The following is a 25703-nucleotide window of genomic DNA, read 5'->3' as shown; positions in this document are numbered from 1 at the left end:
TGAAAATTTGTTAACATTTTACATAGGTATTTGCATCTCATTGATCGCCTATAACAACAATGCCATGATTTGTAGGGAGAAAATTCTAAAATATTTGCCAAAATTGGGAACTCGAAAATTTGCACTCTACTGTTTACAATGTTTAGTACATTTTATCACATCTCCACTGTATTTACTCAAACCATCAGTGAATAGCACATTCAAAATATTTTTATTCGAACTGAAGCTTTTGAAATGTGTATTTGCTTCTTGCCTTGCCCTTGCTTCTCGGGAATCCCCTAATTGATATTTATTGACAAAGTTTTAACATTTTGATTAACATTTTTTTAAATTCTTCACCGTTTATGTGGTTTCTAATAACATTTCTTCAAGAAATAAATTGTAAGAATAATTTCAAAAAAGTTATAATTTTGCCACCGCTGCAACCATTTTTTCAAAGACTGTTCAACGTAAGCATAGACAATATTTGGTAAAATGTTCTCAATTTCCTCTTGACAGCGCTTCATTGATTCGTTGGACTGCGTTCAGACGCGGACTCACAAGGCGTTCTATACTAATATTATTTCATTTTTCGTCTGCTTGAATTGAATAAACTTCGAAAATACTTAACTTGACTTTGAAAAATGTATTTTGCTAAGTTGGTAGGACTGTTCTTAATTACTATGCCAAATATGAGCGCGATCTGTCTCTCAGTTTGTTTACAGCGGCTGCTCATTAGTGCGTTGCGATTTTTACAGTGGATATCGAACAAAGAATTTGTCTCCAATTTTATAATGGGTTGTCAAAAAAGTCTTGCGGTATTTTTATTGATTTTTTTTTATTGAAATTGAAATGAATTTTTGATGACTCATGCCCAGCTCTTGATCGATGCTACGGCTGCTACTATGCCGGTCTCTTTCGACCAATTCAGCGATTTTATCGCAATTTTCAACGACAGGCCTTCCGGAGCGTGGCGCATCTTCGACCACCTCTACACCAGAACAAAAACGTTGAAACCATCGTTGTGCGGCGGAAATGGAAACTGTATCGGGTCCATAAACTGCACAAATTTTATTGGCGGCTTGAGATGCATTTTTGCCTTTATCGTAGTAGTACTGTAAAATATGCCGTATTTTCTCTTTATTTTGCTCCATGTTTGCGACGCTATAACTCACGAACGACTTAAAAGAAACGACAATCAATCAAAAGTTAGCGCGTGAAATGAGCTTTCCAAAAAGGTATAGCATGACCCGATGCGACGAATAAAACTAGAACTACGCGCTTTCAGCGCCAACTAGCGAAAATACCGCAAGACTTTTTTGACAACCTAATATTTCTAACCAAATTTCGTGTGCAGAATCGTTGCGAATGTTGGAAAAGGCTTACGGTGATTCAGTTTTATCAAAAACACAAGCCTACGAGTGGTACAAAGCCTTCAAAGACGGTCGAGAGATCGTTGAAGACATGCCTCGTTCTGGACGACCTTCGACATCTTCAACTGATGAAAATATTGAAAAAAAGTGAAGGTTATGGCGCTTGGAAACGTCAGATTGTACTCCGTGTGATTTTTCTTGTTCCCCAAACTGAAATTGCTGCTCCGTGGATTCCATTATTATTTATCGAAGAGATAAAACAAAATTTGCTGAAAGTGGTGAAGGCCATTCTAAAAATTGTTTTGCTGTTATACTTCTTATGTTATTCAGTTTATATTTTTTCTATTTTATCAATACACACAACAAAATATACAGCCTGGACAACAACCGGCAGAGTTAAACACAGCCAAATTTACAGCGTGGACAACAACTCGATTTCAATTCGACTAAGAATCAATGTAATAAAATAAGATTTTCATTTTGTATGGTAAATCGAACCAAATTAGTGCTTTTATCGAGCAAAGACCGGTAAATTGATCAAATTACTCCCGATCAACTCTCCAAAATTATCATTGTAATAAAAAAAAAATAAACATAAGAAATAAAACAAATTCATATTAATGTTTATATGCAGCTCATGCATTCAGATATTTAGAGCTCGTTCCTTACATTTTTAAAATGTTAACTGAAGAAGTCTGTAATTTTATTTTTTTTTTTTCAATCTTCGTGAAATAACATGCGATTTTGTATTTTGAAACTTCGAGAACTGTCAGAGGCTTTGGAGGATCATGTTCTTTCTCTTGCTCCTCAACATCAGCACTATCCAAAATATCTTCACCAATTAACATATATTTTCAATTGCTGATGCCAGAGATTATTTTTTAACGAACATCCTTTATGCAATTAACCTGGAGAAATCAAAAGTTTTTTTTTCAGTAACAAATATTTTTAACCAATTATGTAGTGAAACAAATTGGCCGGTTTCAATTATGCGGAGGATACTGTATTAGAAAAGAATCGCCTGGTGAGCGACGACCCACAAACAAATTGACCGGCTTAAATTAGGCGGAGGATACTGTATTAGAAAAGAGTCGATTGGTAAGCGAGACGACCCACTCGGTAAGACTGCAACATGCGATGAAAGCACGGCTCAATCGGCCAGTTGGCTACCTACCAAGCAATGATGTTAAAAGTTCAACGTTCAAATCTTATCATCCATATGAGGTCCACTTGGAATGGCAAATGGAGTGATCTTCTAGTAAAAAATAATCACGAAATGATTATCTAATACATACATACATATATGTACATACAAGTCTCGAATGCAAAATCACGCTGGGTCCACCCTGTATTTTAGCTTTATGATATTTAGGAAATTATAAATTTTTTAATCTACCCGATTAGATTTCTTATGGCGCCTATTTTATTTAATAATTGTACACACTGTAGAAAATCAAAAACAATCTTATCAATTTCATCATATCTAGCAACTAACCCATTTTAAACAAGGTATTATACTACATATCATGAATGGAAATTGTATATTGTTCGGTAAACACACGCGTAATATGTGTTTGAAGAATTAAGATAAAGAACACTTGAAACTTAATATACGTTAAGAACTGCAAATTTGACTGATGCAATTATTTTGCAATTGTACGAACTATTCTCTGTACAGCTTTGAAATGAGAATGCGATTATAATTTAAACAAGTGAGGAAAGGCTAATATCGGGTGCAACCGAACATTTTATACTCTTGCAACTTGCAAGAATCAAAGCCAGGGAAATGCTTTGGAATATAAAACTAATCATATAGAATAAAGTCAGCCGGATGTTCGATAATCCTGATATTAGTTATATAGGGGTTAGGCCAAGTTTTCGGTCAAATTTATATATTTTAGTTACAAAGATACACTGTTATGAGTAAAACACGCTCTCTCATTTTCGTTGAGATAGCCCACATATTGGCCGATATATGCGGTATAAAGTCACCCGGAAGTACGAAATATTTTATATTGGGTATATGGGGCTACTGGAAGTATTGACCATATTCAACACATTTGTAGCATACAGACATACTACTTTCAAGAAAGGATTCTCTCTGAATTTCAATTATAAATCTGACACAGTGACCAATATTTTCGGTAAAAATTCAATTATATCTACATTTACTGGGGTCCAAATATTTCGTACCTAGGGACGTGAACAGTTTTTGTTGGATTTGAACAATTTTTTTCATAGTGCGGCACACTCTAAAGGTATTATTCGTGGAAAGTTTTATTCCGTTACACTAATTGCTTCTTGATTCTTACACGAGAAAGGAAAGAAAGCGTGGATGTAGTCCGATTTCGCCCATTTTCACACTGTAACATAAAAATGTCAGAGGAATGCCAAAAACCAAATTTGAAATCAGTCGCGCGGGTCTCGAGATATGTGTTTGCACCTAACAGTGGGCGGTGCCGACCAAACGTCCGATTTCGAAGATAATATGTAAAAAACGCTTAAAAAATGGTCAAGAAAATTTCCTGTGGTAAATTTCCTGCAGTAAATTTTCTTGTGCTAGTATGCAGCTCTAAAGAAATCTCGTACTAATTTTTAATAATTTTTTTCGATAAAATGCGTGTTTGGCACTCCTGATTTTGCGAAGAAACAATTAAAGGTTCGTATCCAGCTCTCAAGTAATTGCTCAAGAAAAAAAAAAATTTCTTCAAGTAATTTTGACAGCTGCTTACGCATTGTGAATACGGACGCACACTTTTTCAAAATTGTATACCCATAGTACTAGTATACCTTAATTTATGGCTTAATTATGACACTTTATAGACTTTCTGTTAAGGGCGTTTTGTTGGCGTGGCAGTGGCCAGTTTACGATCATTTACGAGCTCGTAATTTTTTGTTTGCCAAAGAACCAAGTTTCATCAAGATATACTAATTTTTACTCCAGTCGGGCAGATAACTCGTCAAATAAAAAAGTTCTCCATGCACGCAGTTGACTCCGATCGCCCAATTTATAAAGCGAGCTATTTGATATAGTAGTCGTATTTCTGAAAAACGGACGTGTGCAAAATTTCTAGTCGGTATCTCAAAAATTGAGAGACTAGTTCACATATGTATATACAGATAAAAAGACAGACGGATATTGTTAAATGAGGCCAAGGGGAATTACTTTGAGGGGGACGACATAGATTTTGAAGAATAAAGTAAAAGTTTTAAAATTATGAACCAAGTCTTACTATTTTTTGCTCATAGTAGTAAGGAAGAACCCCTAGAGATGATCTAGTAACCGATGCCCAGAGCATAAGTGCTAAAATTGTGAAGGGAACATTTCTCCAGACTGCTGAGTGGCAGTGAAAGCATAACGCCAAGAAAAGGCGAACTCAATCGATGACGATGGAATGGACGTTCCATTGTCCGACCATGAAGAAGTTCGAAAAGCAATTACCCATCTAAAGAACAACAAAGCGGCGGGGCCGATGAATTGTCGGCCGAGCTATTCAAACACGGCGACGAAGAACTAATAAGGAGAATGCATCAGCTTCTTTGTAAAATATGGTCGGACGAAAGCATGCCCAACGATTGGAATTTAAGTGTGCTCTGCCCAATCCGCGAAAAGGAGACCCCCACAATCTGCGACAACTACCGTGATATAAGTCTCTTAAACATCGCATATAAGGTTATATCAAACGTATTGTGTGGCTGTATAAACTGCTTGGCGTTGAAAAATACCAGAAAAGCTCCCGAAAAGAGAATCATCGCTCTTCGGATTTCGCAGAAAAAGAACTGCCTTTATGCCGCGATGTCTGAATTTGGTATCACCGCAAAACTAATACGGCTGTGTAAACTGGCGTTGAAAAATACCAAAAGCTCCGTCAGGATCGGGAAGGACCTCTCCGAAATTTTCGATACCAAACGAGGTTTCATACAAGACGACTCCCTATCGTGCGACTTTTTCAATCTACTGCTGGAGAAAATATTTCGAGCTGCAGAACTTAATCGAGCGGGTACAATCTAGGTCATGTCGTACGTATGGACGAAAACACTCAAGCTCTGAAAGTATTCGTCGCAATACGCGCCGGAGCAGCAGAAGAAGAGGACGACCTTCACTCCGTTGGAAAGACCAGGTGGAGAAGGACCTGACTTCGTTTGAAATTTCCAATTGGCGCAACGTTGGGAAAAGAAGAAACGACTGGTGCGCCGTTGTTAACTCGGCTATAATCGCGTAAGCGGTGCCTTCGCCATTAAAGAGGAAGAAGTAAGTTATATACTTTATAGTGTCTTCGACGTTTCCTTCTGCGAAACCGTTTTGCTGAAAATCTCAAAATAAACCTTAACCTCTAGCAAATTTTTTACACATTCCGGAACGATGAGCACTTGTTTTGAACATCCCTCGACAAAAAAGACCAAATCCTACAAGTCACTCATCATCCCTGTCCTGTTATATGGTGCAGAGGCATGGACGATAACAATATCTCATGAGTCAAAGTTACGAATTTTCGAGAGAAAGGTTCTGCGGAAGATTTATGGTCCTTTGCGCATTGGCTACGGCGAACGTCACAGCCGATGGAACGATGAGCTATACGAGATATACGACGTCATTGACCTCCACTCCGTTCGAAAGATAAGGTGGATAAGGACTCGGCTACACTTGCAATCGCCAATTAGCGCCACGTTGGAAAAAGAAGAAACCACTGGCCCGCTGTTGTGCACTCGGCTATATCCGCGTAAGCGGTGTCTACAACAATAAAAGAGAAGAAGTTTTGAACATATTTTCTAATTTTCAGTTGGTTGTAAATTTATGTAACTTCCACTATTTTCTGTCTAATTTGAACAGATCAACAAAATAATTTCGGAAATAATATTTTCACACATTTCTTTATGGTATGGCTTTATTTGTCTAATTATTTTATACAAATTTTATATAATAATAAGTATATAAGTAAGTACATAATTACATTAAGTATGTATTTGTAAGTATAAAATTTTCAACATCAGATCGCGCTTATGTAAATGAGAAAATTATCGAACTAAAGAACAAAAACTAAAAATAAGTAGAACGTCCCATTGACTAGAGTACAAGGCGGGATTACTGACGATATGCGCAGCGCGAAGACGAAGGGGCAAAATAAACATTATACAAATACAAAACACATAAATGTATGAATAATTTTAAAAACTATTAACGGTGTCTGGGGGTGTTTTAAATTCTACTACAGCACCAGCCTTAATTGAAGAAAGCAAATACACGTGGATTTGCTTAATAATAACTTAAGAAAGTCAAGGCAATTATGTGGAACGAACTGAAATGTATTTAGATTTAATTTAGAAACAACAGTCAGTCAATAAAGTAAGTATACAAAAATGAAAAAATATTTGAGTTTGCTTTAAAAGATATACAAAAAATTAATATTTTAAACAGAGAAAATTCTCAAATTATTTTGCAAATTTACTGCTTTTAATTTAAATTAATTTAGTACACCTACTTACGTGACCGACTGTTTATAAAACATATTTCAAAGCAAACTTTAAATTGTTTATACTAATTATTATTATTTTTTTTTGTCTTTTGAACGCATAAGGGATCATAAAAACTTGAAAACTAAACTTAATTTGTTTATGCGTGTTTTTGTATTTTTCCTTTTAAGCTTTTCCTCTAATTAATGAATATCTACATCTGCGTATTTAACTGTTAAAACTTACAAACTTTCATAAATTTATTTTAGTTAAAATTCGTTATCCATTTGTTTTGTTATTGTTTTTTTTTTTTATTTACATTTTGGCTGCTTATCAATGATATAACGGTAAATTTTTGTTAAACTTACAACTTTTAATGTTAAATTTGAGCATTTCAACCAAACTTTTGTCGCTTAATTTTTGCTTTGTTGTTGTATTTTTTTGGTTTTGTTATTTTTAATTAATTTCTCATAATACATGTACATATGTATGTTATGTACACCTATATAAGCCTTTTACTATAATTTACCGAAGTTTGCCTCAGCGATTGCTCGGCTTTTAATCACTTTCTCTCTTTATGTTGTTAGTGTTCTTGCTAATAGAATCGCTCCATTTTGGGCTTATTAAGTGCACAAAAATAATACCCTGAATAGTTTTGTGATCCGGGTGAAGTGTAATCGTTGATGCCATAGCTGCTATAATCATAATTACTGCTCGGTATATGCATGTGCGGATGATTGTGGGCGTGGGCGTGGGCATGGGCATGGGCGTGTGGGCCATGTGAAAGGTTGTGAGCACCGTGGGTGTATGGAGGATAGTAATGTTGAAATGCGGCGCCACTTCGCGCCTTTTGTCATGTCAACAAATTGCTACCACCATTGCCGTTGTTACTGCCGTTATTTTGGTTTGTTCCATGCACACGCATATGGCGATTCAAATTGCCCGATTGTGAGAATCTGCAAATATGTAAACAATGTTTTTTCCTAATTATTTGTTGTAAAGTGAAGAGTAGCAGATATTATTCAAACAATTATAAATTTATGCAAAAACCTGCAAGGAAAGGAAATATTTCGATCAAGAAACGATTAGATTTCTTTTTTTGTTCAATCTATAGTTATTAAAACGAACTGTATATCATTAATATTATAATTGCATTTGATTGAGTCATGTAAGCAGTTCTAAAATCATTTTAACGGGAGACCCAAGTAGAGATACTTTTTTAATAGCCTTTTTCTGACAGAACATGCGAGAGTCATGTCAAGCTGTCATGTTATTTTTGTTCAGTATTCTTTGGCATTCCATGATGGAATGACTTACGCCTGAAAAACGTCTAAAAATCGTTAAAATTTAATATGAAAATTTACGACATTGCTTCGCTCTATGGGTACTTCAAAAGTTCCAAAAAGATCCGACGTTTTCGAGCCAAATTTTGTTCAGCGATGAGGCCCATTTCTAGCTCAATGGGTGTTTAAACAAGCAAAATTACCATATTGGGACGAAGAGACATGAGCTGGCATTTCATCCAGAAAAAACAACGGTTTGGTGTGGTTTCTGGGCCGTTGGAATCATCGGTCCATATTTCTTGGCGACCGTTATCGCGTCATGATAACCCACGATTTGATTCCTGAAATTGAAGCTCGTGATCTCGGCGACATTAGGTTTCAACAAGACTGCGCCACTTCCCACACATCGCATCAATCTATGGTTTTATTGAGCAGATAATTTCACATTTTGGGCTGGTAGATTGGCCACCAAGACCGTGTGATAACACACCGTTAGAATTTTGCCTATGGGGATATGTAAGGTCTAAAGTCTATGCGGACAATCCCACTTCGATGCAGGCCTTGGAGCAAAAGTTAACAGCTACCAGTTGAAATGCTTGAACAAGTCATCGAAAATTGGACTCAACAGAAAGACCAACTGATACATAGCAGGGGCCAAAATGATAAAGAGATAATCTTGAAAAAAATAAATACCCTCTCTAGATTTTTAGTATTTCTTATAGGAAAATAATGGTTGAGTTCCAAGGATGATTTGAGAAAGAGTACCGGATTTTCTCCAAATCAACTCGTTGTCTCATCTTGTCTCTTTTATAAGACTAATTCATTTCGGGTTCTTCTTCTTTTTTATGGCTTTACAAAGGACTACATATAGCAGTCCACTTGCGATCTCTCCAGATCAGCCATCTAATCGAAACTAGATTCATTGTACCCAATAGGGATGGTAGGATCTCTAAGTGTCGTTTCGGTCATTTTTAATATGCCATTGTCTGTTTTTTTTTTTTCATTGTATTCAGTAAAGCTAGAATATCATCATGAAAGATACCTAAGAACAACGTTTACAAATTATGCAATTTTTCGTACGCTTTTGTCATTTTATGGTCGTAATAATCATCCACATGTGCTGGCTATTCGTCAAATTGTAGAAAATCTCGAGCAAAGAGACAAAGAATTGCTGCCGTTCAGGCAAGTGTTGCTAAGGACTGCAATTTGTCGATTCCAAGACGTTCTCAAAAAGTGGGACCGTCTCAAACCACAACCTATCGGATTTTGAGAAAGCATTTGAGCTTGCATCCGCATAAGATTGTTCTCACTCAAGAACTGAAGCCATTGGACGACCAAAAACATCGTGGATTTGCCGAACTTGAACAACAATGACAAGCTTTTTTAAGAAAATCATCTTCTTCGATGAGACTAACTTTCTTCTGAGAGGTGTGTCAACTAAACAAATATGGGGCGAAAAGAAATCACAAATTATTCATGGACAACCATTACATTCACCTAAGTTGACAGTTTGGTGAGGGCTTTGGTGTGGTGGAATTATCGTTTCGAGCCTCTTTCGAAATGAAGCTGTTGACACTGTTACTGCCAATTGTGATTTAACACCATTAGACTACTTCTTGTAGGGTCATTTGATGTCATTGGTCTTTAGCAATAAATCAGACTCTCTTCAAGCTTTAGAAGTCAATATGGTACGTGCTATTCATGACATACGAATTGATTTAGTGGAAAAAGTACTCGAAAATTGCTTTTATAGAAATCGTTACTGAAAAAATAGTCGTAAAGACCATTTGAATTATATCATATTCAGAACTTATTTGCATCGCTTGTACTTACATTAAATAAAAAATACTTGAATTTCCCTGACAACTAGTGTTCTTTTTTTTGTTTAAAAGAAATCATATCGCTTTAATTGGAAAACCCTGTATATGACTTAAGAATTCCTAATATCCAAGCAAGTCGTTCTTTGAAAACTATTTAATTTTCAAAAGTTTTATATATAATGACATCATTGGAATACAAAACTTTCCTTTTCCTGACAAAGTGTTCTTTTTTTTTTTGGTGATTTGCTACTTAAGAATTCCACAATATTAACAAGTCGTTCTTTGAAAACATTTAACTCACAAGTTTTATATTCCCATTGGAATAGTTACCTATAAATGTACATACATATATGAAACATACTTCGTACATACCTGAGCAAACACAATTTACATTGATATGGCTTCTCGCCGCTATGTATACGCAAATGTTTTGTTAGTGTGGAACTGTCCGAAAAGGATTTCTTGCACGAAGAACAACGATATGGTCTTTCGCCCGAATGGGTGCGCATGTGCGTGGTGACGCTGGAACTTTGTGAGAAACGTCTATCACAAATTGGACAGCGGAATGGCTTTTGTCCGGTATGTGTGCGTACATGTGCCGTCAGATTGGCGGCCTGCGAAAAGCTCTTGTTGCAATCCGGGCATCTAAATAACAAATAACGAGGTCGATATTGGCTTTTGAAGGAATAAAATATAATATGTTATGTCCTTACCTGTAGGGTCGCTCACCGGAGTGAGTTCGCAGATGTGTTTTGAGCGTGCTTGGGCGTGCGTAAGTTTTGCCACAAAGCCTACACAGATTGGGCTTTGAGTCGGAGCCCTCCTCATTGCTATCCTCATCGTCATCGTAAGGACTCTTCGTTGGTGATGCAAAGTCAGGCGCAAGATCTGTGCCAGCGGCGAATAGATGACGCGATGTATCGCTTGTCGGTGACGGTGAGTCCTCCTCGACAATGACGGCATCGGTGAGTGCAGGCAAAACACCAGCTCCTGGACTCTGACTGGATTGCTGTAGCGTTGGTGTGCGAAAATCGGCGGTGAAGGAATATGTGGCCGCAGGTGGATAATGTGTTGGGCTAAGTAGTGGCGGGTAGAGAACATTGACGGAGGAATTGGTATTTGGTGGCGTCCATTGCATCTGAAAAGTTTTCGGTATTAAATTAAGGCATTTGTATTTATTAAAGCTAAATTTAGCACCCACCTGCGAGCATTGCATAGGCACCGTACCTTCCGCGCCGTAACCATGCATTGTCATATTCATGCTGACGTTCACACTCATGCTGGGGTACATTGGTGGCGGCGGCGGCGGCGCAACACTCGTATTAATGTGTTGACTACACGTATTGCCGACGGACGCAGATCCACCTAACATGCCACTACTGCTGGGATCATAATAACAAGATGTTGGTGTGCCGCTGGAACTAAGTGAATTGCCATGTGGTGTGCTTTGCGTTTGACTTTGGCTGTGATGTGAGACTTGACCGCCGGGTGAGACGAGCATCTGATGCGGATGGACGGTGTAGGAGAGCGATGCTTGATGCGGGTTAGTGGAGAAATTATATGAGGCACCGCACGGTGAGAAGGGGAAGAGGCTAGGCAAGGGATCGATGTCTAATGGCGGTAATCCGGGGAACGATGAAGCCATCTCATCCGTACTCCAGTAGCTGACCGCGTTGTTGCTGTTGTTGTTGTGATTGGCGGTGGTATTTGTACTGCTGTTACCAGTGAGACTTACTTGCTGTTGTTGTTGCAAGTGATTTTGTGTGGATTCAACAATACCGACACCGGCTATAACACTCGACGTCGAATCGAAACAGGAACCACAATCGAAGTCGTTGGACGTCAGCGATGAGATGGGCAAAACGGTATTGCCTTGACAGGACAAACAGCCAACACAGGAAGATGCAGCACACTCTTGCTGTTAGGGAACACAGAAATGCTTTTGAATTCAACTTCGAAACTTATTTGGAGTATAATACAATTCTTATTTATTTGTTGATTTTTAAATTATTTGTTATACCCCGAGCATGGTATTTTAAGTTTAACACGAAGTTTGTTATACCAAAAATGAAGAGACCCTATAAAAATATAACGGGTGATCCAAATAGAGGTACTTTTTCAATAGCCTTTTTTGACAAATCACGCGTGAGTCGTGTCAAACTGTCATGTTACTTTTATTCAGTATTGTTTGACATTTCATCATGGAGAGACTTACGCCTCAACAACGTTTACAAACCGTTCAACTTTATTACGAAAATTCACGTTCTGTAAATAATGTGTTTTGCGCGCTTCGTTCAACTTATGATCAACATAATCGGCATACTATTCGCAACGCCATCACCCAACTTGAGATCCAGCATTCATTATTGGATAATATTCGACCGAATAGACCATGTCCAGCACGCCGTCAAGAAAATATAGCAGCCATAGCTGAGAGTTTACAGGAAGACCATGAAGAGTCGATTCGGCGCCGTTCGCAACAACTCGGACTGACGTATGGAACGACTTGGCGTATTTTACGTCGAGATCCTAAACTGAATACATACAAAATACATTACAAGAACTAAAGCCGCTCGACCTTCTCATGCGACATCGCTTCACACTGTGGTTTCTTGAAAATTTCCAAGAGAATTCGACGTTTTCGACACAAATTTTGTTCAGCAATCAGACCCATTTCGGACTCAATGGGTTTGTAAACAAGCAAAATTGCCACATTTGGGACGAAGAGCAACCAGTAGAGATTCAAAAGCTGCCATTTCATCCCAAAAACAACGGGTTGGTGTGGTTTATGGGCTGTTGGAATCATCGGTCCATATTTCTTCAAAAATAATGGCGGTGAGAACGTAACGGTCAGTGTCGACCGTTATCGCGCCTGAAATTGAAGCTCGTGATATCGGCGACATTTGGTTTCAACAGGCTTCGTCTGCTTTCCACATGGCTTTCCACACATGGCATCAATCAATGGATTTGTTAAGAGAACAATTCGGTTAGCAGATAATTTCACGTTTTGGGCCGGTCGATCGGCCAACAAGATCGTGTGATATGACACCGGTACACTTTTTCCTGTGGGGATATGTAAAGTCTAAAGTCTATGTGGACAATCCCGCTTCGATTCAGGTCTTGGAGCAAAACATCACGCGTGTCATTCTTCAGTTACCAGTCGAAAGTCTCGAACGAGTCATCGAAAATTGGACTTAACGGATAGACCATCTGAGACATAGCCGCGGCCAACATTTGAAAGAGATAATCTTCAAAAAATAAATGTCAAAGAATTATTTCGAATAATAATAAACATTCTTCCTTAAATTTGAAGTTTCTGTGTTTTTTCTTTAAAAAAGAATTGGATAGTCACGCCTGTCTGTCTGTATCGACCATACATTTTACATATGTACGTCATTTTCTCTACAAAAAAGTGCTCATATGTCGAAACCGCCGATATATAACTGCCACACAAACGGAACGATTTGAATCAATTGCTATTGCTTGTATGGAAACTTTTCATTTAATGAGATATCTTCACAAAATTCGGCTTGTATTATTATCCAAGACAGTAACGCAATACACAAAGAAATTGTACATATCGGATCTCTATAGCATTTAGCTATCATACAAACTGGTCGATCGGAATCACTTGCTTGTATGGAAAGCTTTTTCATCTGACGAGAGAACTTCATGAAATTTGACATGTGTTATTGCCTAAAGCCATGGTGTAATCTTCGAAGAACCTTTTGTATTTGTGAATGGTATTATAGCTGCGGTGTAACCGAAGTAATGTTTTTCTTGCCTTTTTATCTATTTTTTTATTATTACGAATAAACAAGTTATAAAACTGTATTTACCGAGCTATATTTTTACACAATCTATGTAGAAGACTCGTTTATTAATATATTTCGGCACATAATTTCTGCTTCTGTCACTGGTAAATATTGTCCAAGTTCGTTACAAAATTACACGCAAATCGGATATTAATTTCAAATAGCGTCGGCAGAACACTTTCTAATTCTTAATTTCTTGCTCTCTCTTTTTTAACAAATATTCACTATATTTCACTAAATTCCAACTTCACTTTGCATGTAGACAAATATCTCTTCAAGCGTCTTTGTTAGTTTCTACAACTTTAGTGTAAATAAAATTGTTTAGCTCCAACTACTATTAATTTGTGATTTGAAAGCTTTGCGTTTGCCGCGTTTATTTCCGTTTTAACCGTTATCGTACCTGTGGACTATCCAACGCCAGACCGAATAATGGATTGTTGGGCACATATCCCGTTTCTGGTTCCACTGGACCGCCATTTGAGACATCGCACGATATGTACATAGCTCCACCCTCTTGATCTTCCAGGGAATCTGTAAAGAATGTATAGCAAATGCATACATAAATACATACGAACGTAATGAAGTCTGCTTTTTTTAATCTATTAAGCTTTTGGGGATGCTGTGAGCTGCTAAATCAACCACCTTGCCAAGCAGGTGCAAATTCTTTATGAACATATTTTGCTATGTACTTTTACATATAAGTTGCGCATATACATATTGCTTCAATTATATAGATATGTACATATTGACAACTAAAATGCAAAACAACGTATCATCAAATCGAAATTGAATTTTTATTGTTTACGATTCACTACATCATACTACATACATATATGTAGTATTAAATTTTCAGCTTCCGTTGTCAAATATAGCCAATATATAACCATTTAATAATCAATATATAACCATTTTATAACCAAAACTCAAATTTGGTTGCAATATGACAAAATGGTGGTTTCTATTATATCCTTTTTCCTTCGCCTGTAAACTTGTGAAAAGTTATGTTACGTTATTTTGTATTTTAGGTGACGATATATGTATTTATATATAGATATTTTTAAAAAATTCGAAATTCGAAAAATACAATATTCATGATTTTTTTTAATATAAATTGAGCACTAAAAAAATTAATTAAATTTATATTTTTGTATATATGTATGTATATGGCCCATATATTAAAATGTTAACTTAATACATATGTAGAAATTTGATTTATTGCATTTATTTAATCGAAATTATGTCTTGAAGTATGTTTAGTATATGAGCATAATTTATTGAATAAAGGCACTCATACTTAATGTTATTAATCCAAAAAATTCTTAACAAAAACAAACAATTTTATAAACCAAAAATTAAAATATGCAATAACTATTTTTTTAACAATTTGAAATATTTTTCTTGCTTCTCAAAAAATTTTTTTTTTGTTTTTCTTGCGCCTTAAACAAAAATATTCCACTAAAATGCATAATTTTGATAAAAAAAATCATATTTAAATATCAAAATTTATTTAAGTATTTATAATTTAAATTTTCACAATTAACCGTACTACATTTAACCCACAACGGTTAAAAGAAATTTCAAAATTTCTGCAATTTTTCACTGTGCAAATGCTTTATTGTGTCACTGTCGTTAGCTCCGCCTCAAAAACATACCCCTATCGCTTGTAAACTTCCAACAGCGACACAAACAAAGAAGCATGTGTGTGTGTATATTTCATGACTATTGTTTTTGTTGCTTTTCCCTCGCGAATTCGTTAATCAAGCGCGGCGCAATGCACAGGCGCAAAAAGAAGTGGAATATGCACACAGACGCACACATACAAATAACGCCACATGCGAATGGTAACCAATGCATACATATACCGCTAGGCCCAGTAGGAATTACGAGGCTCACATTTTTTTTAAAAACGCTAAAATGCAAATAACTTCGAACGTATTTAATAACACTCGTACTAGAAGCACAGCATCGTGATTATATTTATTGTCGGACTTTCAAAGTCATAGAAATTATTTGTTTTGTATTAAGTGGTTTCGCATTTGGGCTTCTCTACCTACTGGGCCGTAAGAAACTAAGTTGCATTTATTCTTACAAAACCGGCGAAACTTCATTAGGGTGTTACGTATTCAATTTAGCATATATTTTCAATAAATTTTTAATAAAATTTATTTCTAGTAGCGTTTGCGTGTGACTACGATCGCAAATCAGCTGGATGAATATTAAAGAAAAAAACCAACAAAAAAAATTAAATGTATTAATGCCTCAGTCATCTAATGTTTCTTATACATTTATTATTTTTTCACTTTATAGCAAGGAATTCTTATAACAAGGTCACATTCTTAAGATTTTCGACAATATACTTTTGTTTATCATAACATTTAGTTAAAAATATTTTATTGTTCATTTAGATTTTGTTTTCGTTGCAAGGAAAATTAAAATGAAAGCGTGTCAGTTTACAGAGAAGCTTACAATTTGTATTAAAACTCGCTATTACTAGCCAGTAATATGAGAAAAGCTCTAGGTTCTCGCTTAATAAATTATTAAATTAATTAACTTCATTCAATTACAATCTGACCAATCATTTTCATTTAATCATCATTTGCCAAACAATCTGACCAAAGTTTTCATTTTTAAATTCGTCACTTGATTTATTGTTGGCACCACCTCTCCTTAAGTTTAAAATGTATTATGGACCAGTGGGTCCTATGTATGGTGTGATAGGCGGCCAATATTCGCTAACCTAACCAAAGGTTTCAATAGAAGACTACTATTAAGTTAGTTGTCACTGCAATAGGCCGAAAATCTAGCTCGAACATATTCTACGATGAGAGATCCAGACAGAATCAGCCAGAACGATATAGACTGTATGCCACAAGGCAGCCAATGAAAGGCGACCCGCTCTAATCTAGAGAAGCAATTTTTAAGTTCCAAAAAAGTCAGAGCACAAGATAAAAACAAATGGAGGGCTCTCATTGTGGCAATTTGCTCCCCGCGAAGTCATATATTGTTTATTATGTTAATTTAACATGAACATTTTTTAAGATCTCTACACAGATGTGGAACTTTTTTTATTTTTTTATGTATAACTATCAAAGAGTTGTACTATATTTTCGACAGTCACTTAATTCATACCAGTTGTATTTTCGTGTAGCCTTTCTCTTTAAGGTTGAACGAATCAATTAAAACTTCTGAGCTTGGTTCACTAAATATCCCAATTAAAATTTTTCAAAGAAGTATAAACTTATTCGTACATATCGTCACTTATTTTTACTTATATATAACTTTCTTATATTTATATATAATTACTCGACAATTCCCACCCACCCTAATATTCACTTATGCGCTTACATACGTCCATACAACGCAAAAAATCATGGTGGATTTCATGGCATTCGTTTTGATTATTACTCGATACAATGGCCGCTGGAATTTCTAGAAACCATAGGCATAGTAACGAATGGCTTGACAGGAAATTCTAGTAAAACACACACAACTTGTACAAACGAATTAAGTAGAGCATATCCTACAGCCTATTAATAGGTAAAAACGCTAAAATGCTTACACTCACCCAGAATTATATTCAAGAGTTTGAAACTTTTATATAGCAATCCCATGACATGTTTCCTCCTCTAGGTAATGTGATTTGTTTGGTGGTTTTATTTCTAGTTTTTCTACGCTTCATTTTACGTCGATTTATGCCGCCTGAAATTAGATACATATATAAATTAATAAACAGTTTGATCGATTTCAATGTTTAAAGTCGTTAAGTTCTACATATATACAAAGTATTATTTATCTATCGGAAATAACTCAAAGTACATTTATTTTATAAAACAAACTGTCTGATAATATTAACAGACCACGCTGAAGTGTGACAGAATCTGACAGAACTGCACCTGTCCTTGCCTTTAGTCAGCGCAACAACTATGAAATTGCCCTAAGGAATTCAGATTCACGTTAGAAATTATTCTTGTCAACCCACACTCCAAAAAAAAATTCCATACTCTGTTCATCCTGTATTCCTGTCCTCGCAACTTTTCGAATGATTTTCCTATCGATAAGCAATATCGAACTTTAATTCGAAACTTTTATGGAAAGGAGAAATTTTGCCGTTTCTTTGACGTTTGAAGTAATTTACTTTACTGGAGTAAATGATATTTGATGATCAGCTGAATGAAGTGAAGCTATCAATATGGAATATTATGTCAGTGACAATAATATCTACGAATCCAAAATTAGTGTCCAATTAAGTATTGTCACCTCGATAGCATTAAGGTTCGGAATATGAGATTATTACTTAGCGTTTTATAGTTTTGATATACTGACATAAGAGTTACTTATTGAAGCTGGGTACCCATCTCGAGATCACACCTGGACAATTACATATTTGAGGCTGGAATTAACTTTTTAGCCAGTTATAAATTTTTCAAAAATTTTGTTTTTTTTTTATTTCAACTTGTACAACCAGGCCTAGAACAAAGGTGTTTTAACCTTAGATTCGATAAAATGGCGCAATCAGTATTAAGAATAGTTATAACGCGCTGTTTCTCGCTATATTCCCGACATTTTCGACAATTGGCATTTAATATGAATTTTAGGCTTATCACATTAATGCCAACCATATATGTAGTTATTGGTCAGAATCCCCACAACTTAGAAGTTAAAGATTTTTCAAAACTGAGATAATAAGGTGAATCTTGCAAAATAAAATGATATTGATCGATAGACAGATTGTGAACTTTTGGGATCGAAAGGACACAAAAGAGTTACAAAACACTTTCTAAATATTTGAAATTATTTAAACTTTGTATAGACTAACTATAAATGTTAGATTTCAGTTTTCAATTTATTTATGATTCAAACGAAATCATATAAAGCCAGCAGCTAGAAAGAATTTATGTTTTGATATTGGAGTATATTATGAAAGCTTATTTTGGATAAACTGTTGACCGCGCAAAACATATAAGTACAAAGCAAAATCATATGATTTTGGCTGCATTTAATATATTTATTTATTTTAATTAAACTTTCGTCACTAATTCCATCATTGAATATAGTTTGTTCTTAAAATTTTTCTGAATTTGAAATCTTGGTATTTGAAGTAATAAAAAATGGCCTAAGGAAATGCTAATGCTATTCGAAAAAAGTTTCTTTAATCTCCGGTCTTGCCTCTTGGAAGCTCATATAGCTTCATCTAATCTTAAATACTGAAGTTATATTTCTTTGACATACTGTCGATTTATAAGTACTGAGAACTCTCAAACATCAGAGACTGAAAATAATTGTTGAATTTAAACTTAATATACCATGTATATATATATCCTACTGTGAGCAGAAAAAAGTTAGATTTTTTAATTGAAAAATTCATCGAAATATTTTCTTTTTAGTTTGGTTTGCCTGCCAGTGGCATCTGTGCCAAATGCCACATCAAAGTAGTCATTAGTGTTTAGTATACGTTTGTCTTTCTGAAGTACATAGAGTGCATTCGGCGATTTTTACGATGAGTGAAATTATTCCAAAAAGAAGTTCGAATAAATTTTATGTCCGAAATCAAATTTCTGGTGCTGAAACAAATTATTCAAAGAGGGTCGAGAAAGTGTTGACGACGAACCACGTCCAGAACGGCCATGAACATCAACTGATGATCACCAAGTTCATAAAATAAAGGAATTGGTGCCTGAGAATCGACGATTAACAAGGAAAAATTGTACTGGCACCATTGGAATGTCGGAAGGATCAATAAAAACCATTTTGAAAGATTAGTTTGGTCTAAGAAAAGTGAAAGCACGATTGCTCCCAAAATCACAGGCGGTGAGTCTTGAATCTATGCTTCCGAACCAGAAACAGACAATCAATCGGCCGAGTATCCTGACAAAGGTAAGACGAAGCCCAAAAACCAAGTCAAAAAGGTCAAAAATGAAGGTTATGTTGTCAGTTTGCTTCGAGAGATACAACGAGATGTGGTGCATTCAAAATTCCTTCCGACTGACCAAGCTATAAATAACGAATATTATTTGAGTGTTATGCGCCGTTTGAGCGAAGCTATTCGTAAAAGAGGCCGACAACTACTGGCTTTTGCAACACGATAATGCACCGTCGCGAACTGCATTGTTTCTTCGTGAGTTTTTCGCCAAGTTTTCAACCAATATCGTGCCGCAACTACCGCCTGATTCCGTACCGTATTCACCTGATTTAGCTCCATGTAACTTCTGGCTATACAGTAAACTCAAACGACTGTTTCGAGGATTGGGAAAAACATTGGCACAAGAGAGGCCAAAGAAGATTACTTTGAAGGGGACGACATTGATTTTGAAGAATAAATAAATTTTAAAATTTGAACAAAGTCTTAATATTTTTTGCTCATAGTAGTATATATGTATATATAATATATAACTAACTTAACTTTCGTTGTCAAAGTTAGAGAACAAAGTTAGAACTTGCCTTTAGATTTCCTATATAAAAATCCAAAAATGTTTGACTCAGTAAAGCCAACATTTTGTTATCGATTAAATATCGGCAAGGCACAATAGTAAACGCCTGTATGTCAGATAAAGCGCAAATAACCGCTCTCATTGCAACAAGGAAAAGAATTTTGGAAGTAAAAGTGAAAAGCCAGTAAAATTATTGTTTCCAAGAAAAAGTGGCAATTCGGATTAATTAGAAAGTATTTTTCGAATAAATTTTCAAAACTGTTTATGTCAACTCTAATTAATCTCAATTAAGCTACGTTTTTGCGACTTTTTATATTTAAAAATAGCTCTTCAAGCTAATAAATTATAATAATAAACGAATTATAGTTGCTAACGAGAAAAAACGTTAACTTCGGCTGCACTAAAGCTTCATCGGTGCATTTTTTATAGCATAAAAGAGTATAAAAATAACGTTTTTCTTTTCTGGTCGGTCATTGTTGTTCTATTTGTATAATTTCTTCCAAGGATTGCTTTTAATAATATTTTGAGCCAAATTACGTGAAATTAAAAAGTTTTGCTTACAAGTAATTGATTCCGATCGGGCAGTTCGTATGGCAGCTATATGTTATAGAGATCCAATATCGGCATTTCGACAAATGGGCAGCGTCATGGTAAGAAAAGGACGTGTGCAGAATTTCAGGACGATATCTCAAAACTGCTTCACTATACTGCTTTACTATTATATACAGACACACAGGCGAACAAACAGACATGTACTACATGCTGATCATTTATTTATATACTTTATAGGGTCTTCGAAGTTTTCTTTTGGATGACTCCGATTCTCAAAGTTTTTCGTGTCGAATCTCAAAATTTAAGTTAAGCCTACATTTTGTTATCGATTAAATATCGGCGAGGCACAATAGTAAACGCCTGTATGTCAGATAAAGCGCAAATAACCGCTCTCATTGCAACAAGGAAAAGAGTTTTGGAAGTAAAAGTGAAAAGCTTGTAAAATCATTGTTTCAAAGAAAAAGTGGCAATTCGGATTAATTAGAAAGTATTTTTCAAATAAATTTTCAAAAATATTTATGTCAACTCTAATTAATCTCAATTAAGCTACGTTTTTGCAACTTTTTACTACTTCTTGTATTATTCTCCAATCGATAATAGTGCTCAATGCTGCACTCTCGTCTTACTCGCCGTTCTTTGCATTAATTTATGCGCCAGTAAGTTTTATTCTAAAATCGTTGGACATCAGTAGCAGACTTGCAAATTAATGAAGCTTTGTATGATTTTGAAATAAAGTCAGATTCACTATGACTGAAATTGGTGTATTGTGCATGGAAAAACCATGTTCGAAAGCAAGGACCCTCTCTTACTGTATTTAAACCAATCCATTTGGTTTAGTCGAATTTCGCTTGCTATTAGTTTCGTGAGCGTTAATAGCTCAGGTGTAGAAGCTTCGATTTTCAAGAGAAGTTGTATATTTAACTATTTTATAACTGAACTAATAAAAAAGCTAGCAGATTTAACCAAACAATAAAAAGCATATTAATGGTAAAGGATTTTAGAATTCTAACAACTATGATGCTGGCTGGTCTTTAAGGGGTTATATATTCTTACTAGTCGGAAAACGAGATTTTTTGTGAATAAATATTTTCGAAGTGGCATTCTATTTAATAAATTAATTTTAATAAATAACAAAAATCTTTATTTTACAAATTTTAATGCACTTTGATAAACAGCAAGTAATTTGAAAAATTTTAAATTTCCTGAACTCGAGGAGGACTTTCGAAAAAATGTTACTGTGAGAAAGATTTCTCTGCTTAAAGTTTGTTCAAATCCGAAAAACAAAACAAAAAAGTTATTATTATTATTATTATTATTGGAGATGAAAAGTAGTCGAAGAATTTTAGCAGCGTCCCAAAAAAAAAAACAACGCGTTTTGGTGTATTCTTATCGTAGCTTAAATTATCACCATATTACGCGTTTCCAGAAAAACTCGTTTAAATTTCTGGGAGTCGAATTGCACTAAGTTAAAGAGAGACACGCTCATATCTCCGATACTATTTCCCGGATCAACTCAATCAATTTTCAAAAACTTTCAAACTCAAATATTCGAAGAATATTCTCAAATATATGTAAATTCGGCATAAGTTACTGTAATATTTGAAAATCAGCAGGACACATTCGAAAACCTCGAAAATTAGTTTCCAAAAAAATATCCACTTAAGGCTTTCACAAGACAAAATATGCTTATCCTTTGCTTGGCGCCAATTTTTAGTACCTTTTTGGTTTATTATTGAGTTCTATATTATTATATGAAAAATAAATTAAACAAAATCAAAAGTGTTACAAAAGAAAATTTAATATTAATTTATTTTTTCTCAAAGCATTTAATAACACTGGTTAGTTATTTAACCATTCAGGATCCTTCTGCAAGTGAAATGACTTGCAAGGATTTTTTTAATTCAAAAATCAGCTAGTTTTCAATATTATTTGGATAAAAAAAATGTTGATTTATTTTTAATATTTTATAAAATTAAAAAAATAAATATTTTTGATTTTTTTCTAACGTTTTATAAATAAAAAAAAATATTTTTGATTTTTTTCTAACATTTTATAAAAATAAAAAAATATTTTGCGTTTTTTAATTCAAAAATCAGCTAGTTTTCAATATTATATTGGATTAAAAAAAATATTTATTTTTAATATTTTATAAAATTAAAAAAATAAATATTTTTGATTCTTACGTTTTATAAATAAAAAAAAAAAATATTTTTGATATTTTTTTTTAACATTTTATAAAAATAAAAAAATATTTTGCGTTTTTTTTAACATTTTATAAAATTGAAAATAAAATATTTTGAATTTTTTCACATTTTGTAAAATTGAAAATTAAAATATTTTGATTTTTTTTTTAACATTTTGTTATAGGTGTGTTAATTTTTTCCACAGTGAATTTAAATTTTCATTAAAATATGGTTTTCACTACTTTTTTATATTAACCATATTCTCGCTTTTCCATACCTTTGAACGAATTTCATAGTAATCATGATCGACGCGTATCCTTAATTTGTATGCCTTGTATCCTTTAGTATGAATAACAACAACGACGATATGCTTTCATGTAGCTGTTTTAATGTTATTCACTAACAATTATTTTTTGTGCACAAAAGAGTATAAATAATTTGAAAATTTTCATAGATGTACGTATATTTTATTTACTATTTACATATGTACACAATTTCAAGCGATATTTCGAAAATTTTTAACTTGTGAAATAACCGTACTACCGGCACGCCGTCAACTCAAGACCCGCAGAGCTGATACTTAATTCAATTATCCTTTTTGTAGAAGGCGACTTGTAGCGTTGAACGGAGAACTGCAACTAAAACAACGAAATCGGGCGGTGCCGTGTCATCCAATGAAGAATATCATCGAAAAACTGAATAAAAGTGGGAAAGTGCGAGAACCGCAAACAAAAAAAAACTTACATATACTAGCAAATGCATAAAAAATAAATAAGTAAATGAAAATAGCAACCACTAAAAGCCAAAAGGCGACAAATTAAAAGCATAACAAGACAAAAGAAGCAGCAAAAGCATATGCAATAAGCAACTAAAGTGATGGTACAGGAAAAAATACAAGCAATAAGGGAGAAGGACCACCCCTTCTACGCGCACCGCAGCCAGTTGTCTTCGACGAAGTGTTGATGAGTGCCTTGCCTTTGCTCTTCGCTGCCTTCACAACAGTGCTGTGAACTGAGCCTGCACTACCCCCAACGCAGAGCCAATACGGCAGCTCGACGGTAGTACGTACTTTGCCTACTTGTCACCCAATATCAGCTCATTACTTACAACATAACCTGCCCACGACGACCGGTAACTACACACACACACACACACACACTTACATACACATACGAACAGTCACTCATTTTCACACACACACGCACACATGCACAACGCGCTTAAGTGAATGAGTCGCTGTCTAAATTAGCATTGATCGTGTGCATTCGCTGCTGGCGCACCAATACAGTTGCAAATCCGCCAAACAACTACCAGCAAACACATTTACAAATACCAACAAAGCGTTATTGCTATTTGTTGTTGTACTTCAATAGTTTTCCATTTCGAATGTCTCGTCCATTCACACCACACCATTGGAACACCCCCTTCGCGAGTGCATTTTACTTTCAATAATACAAATGCGTAGAGGAGGAAGTGATATGAACGCTGTTCCCCTGATTATGCCCGCCTCTGACGCAGTTGGTGTCGTTGTGGTCATTCGTTCACACCAAAGGCGCGTTTCAAATATGTGTATTTATGTGTGCATGTATATGACATGTGATCTTAGTAGGCAATATGCATTGTACGAGTTTCTTGCAGTTACAATTAAATTACCGCTTCAGGCAAAACTCAATAATAACTCAATTCTAACGAAAATGCGCCGCCAAGCAGCCAATGAGCGCGTCGCTGAGCTAGTTGCCTCACATATACTATACATATATGTATGTATGTATATACACATGTGAGTACATTTGTGTCTCACTTTTGCCCCTCTTCCTGTCTGTTGTTTGGCAATGTGCTTTGCCATTCACTTAACGATTTTTATAGATTGTTGGCTGATTTCATTTATTATGATATTATCCATACTTGTCAAAATAGTGATTTCCTCTAAATTTCCATTTGAACTAACCGGGACTTTATCTAGTTGGCTATGGTCAATTTGAGAGTATTTGACCCAATCGGTGGCTATATAACTTCGGCTATGAATGATGAAAATGGATCAGTATAAGTAGGCTCTTTGATAAGTACTTGGCTTCATCGCCCCATGGTGCAACCATCGCAAAAAAAGTTTGCTGTCGTGTAATTCATTTCCGTAAATTTCAGTCGAATCGTACTCGTTGTTCTATTTTGACGGCGTGTAGAGCGAGCTTGTCTGTAGATTTTAGAAAAATTAAAAAAGCTCTATTATTCGATTATTGATAATAAAAGAGCATTTGGTTGCTATGTTCATACTTATATAATTATAAAGAGAGTGTTTTGAAAAAATTGATTTAACGCGCTTTAACGTGGTCGCACGTCAGTTTCGAATAAACCATACCCACCGAAAATCACTATCTGGAAGATAACGTGACAAAAGACAAAGTAAAACACCATTAATCGTTAGGCCATATCGTTTTGAATAGTAAAAACAAACAGCATTGTCAATTGAAGAAATTGCACGAGATGAAGCTTAAACCACTCACGAAACGGTAGATGTCTTTTTTCATCAAATAGTAAACGCGCGTCTATGGGTCATATCCTACTTTTTATGAAATATTATAAATTATTTTTGTCAACAAAACGAATGATAGCTACTGTATAGAAACAGTTATCGAAAAATATGCGACAGACTGGTATAAATCAATGAAAAAATTTACACAGTTTTAACGTGGTCGAGACCAGAAACGAAAATGATCTGGAAGATAACGAAAAAATGGACGTGCACGCGGCGAAACTGTTCCGAAGAAGGGACAGTCGAAAAAGTGGACTTCACGCGGCGAAACTGCTCCGAAGAAAGCGAA

At 35.1% G+C, this 25703-nt stretch overlaps 1 protein-coding gene across 1 annotated transcript; it reads right to left on the bottom strand.

Annotated features, from left to right (window-relative positions):
• Positions 1-6220: 6220 nt before the first annotated feature.
• LOC126750830 (protein glass) lies at positions 6221-23565 on the bottom strand. Its single transcript, XM_050460576.1, has 7 exons — positions 23162-23565; positions 17287-17420; positions 14122-14252; positions 11108-11824; positions 10620-11044; positions 10279-10551; positions 6221-7759 (listed from the first exon to the last, which is right to left on the bottom strand). The coding sequence occupies exons 2-7, from the start codon at positions 17330-17332 to the stop codon at positions 7657-7659; spliced, it is 1695 nt and encodes a 564-aa protein (XP_050316533.1). The 5' UTR covers positions 17333-17420; positions 23162-23565; the 3' UTR covers positions 6221-7656.
• Positions 23566-25703: the final 2138 nt, after the last annotated feature.

The sequence above is a fragment of the Bactrocera neohumeralis genome, chromosome 2, assembly GCF_024586455.1.
Source record: "Bactrocera neohumeralis isolate Rockhampton chromosome 2, APGP_CSIRO_Bneo_wtdbg2-racon-allhic-juicebox.fasta_v2, whole genome shotgun sequence".
Classification (NCBI taxonomy): Eukaryota; Metazoa; Arthropoda; class Insecta; order Diptera; family Tephritidae; genus Bactrocera; species Bactrocera neohumeralis.
Note: the sequence above shows the minus strand (reverse complement) of the source record. Positions and strands in the feature narration are given on the sequence as shown.

Excerpts from the sequence above, each read along its gene's own strand:
- LOC126750830 (XM_050460576.1), bottom strand. The coding sequence starts at position 17,332 with ATGGGATTGCTATATAAAAGTTTCAAACTCTTGAATATAATTCTGG. Across the intron at positions 11,825-14,121 it reads TGGCGTTGGATAGTCCACAG|CAAGAGTGTGCTGCATCTTC; the intron begins GTACGATAACGG and ends GTTCCCTAACAG. Across the intron at positions 7,760-10,278 it reads TGTAAATTGTGTTTGCTCAG|ATTCTCACAATCGGGCAATT; the intron begins GTATGTACGAAG and ends ACATATTTGCAG.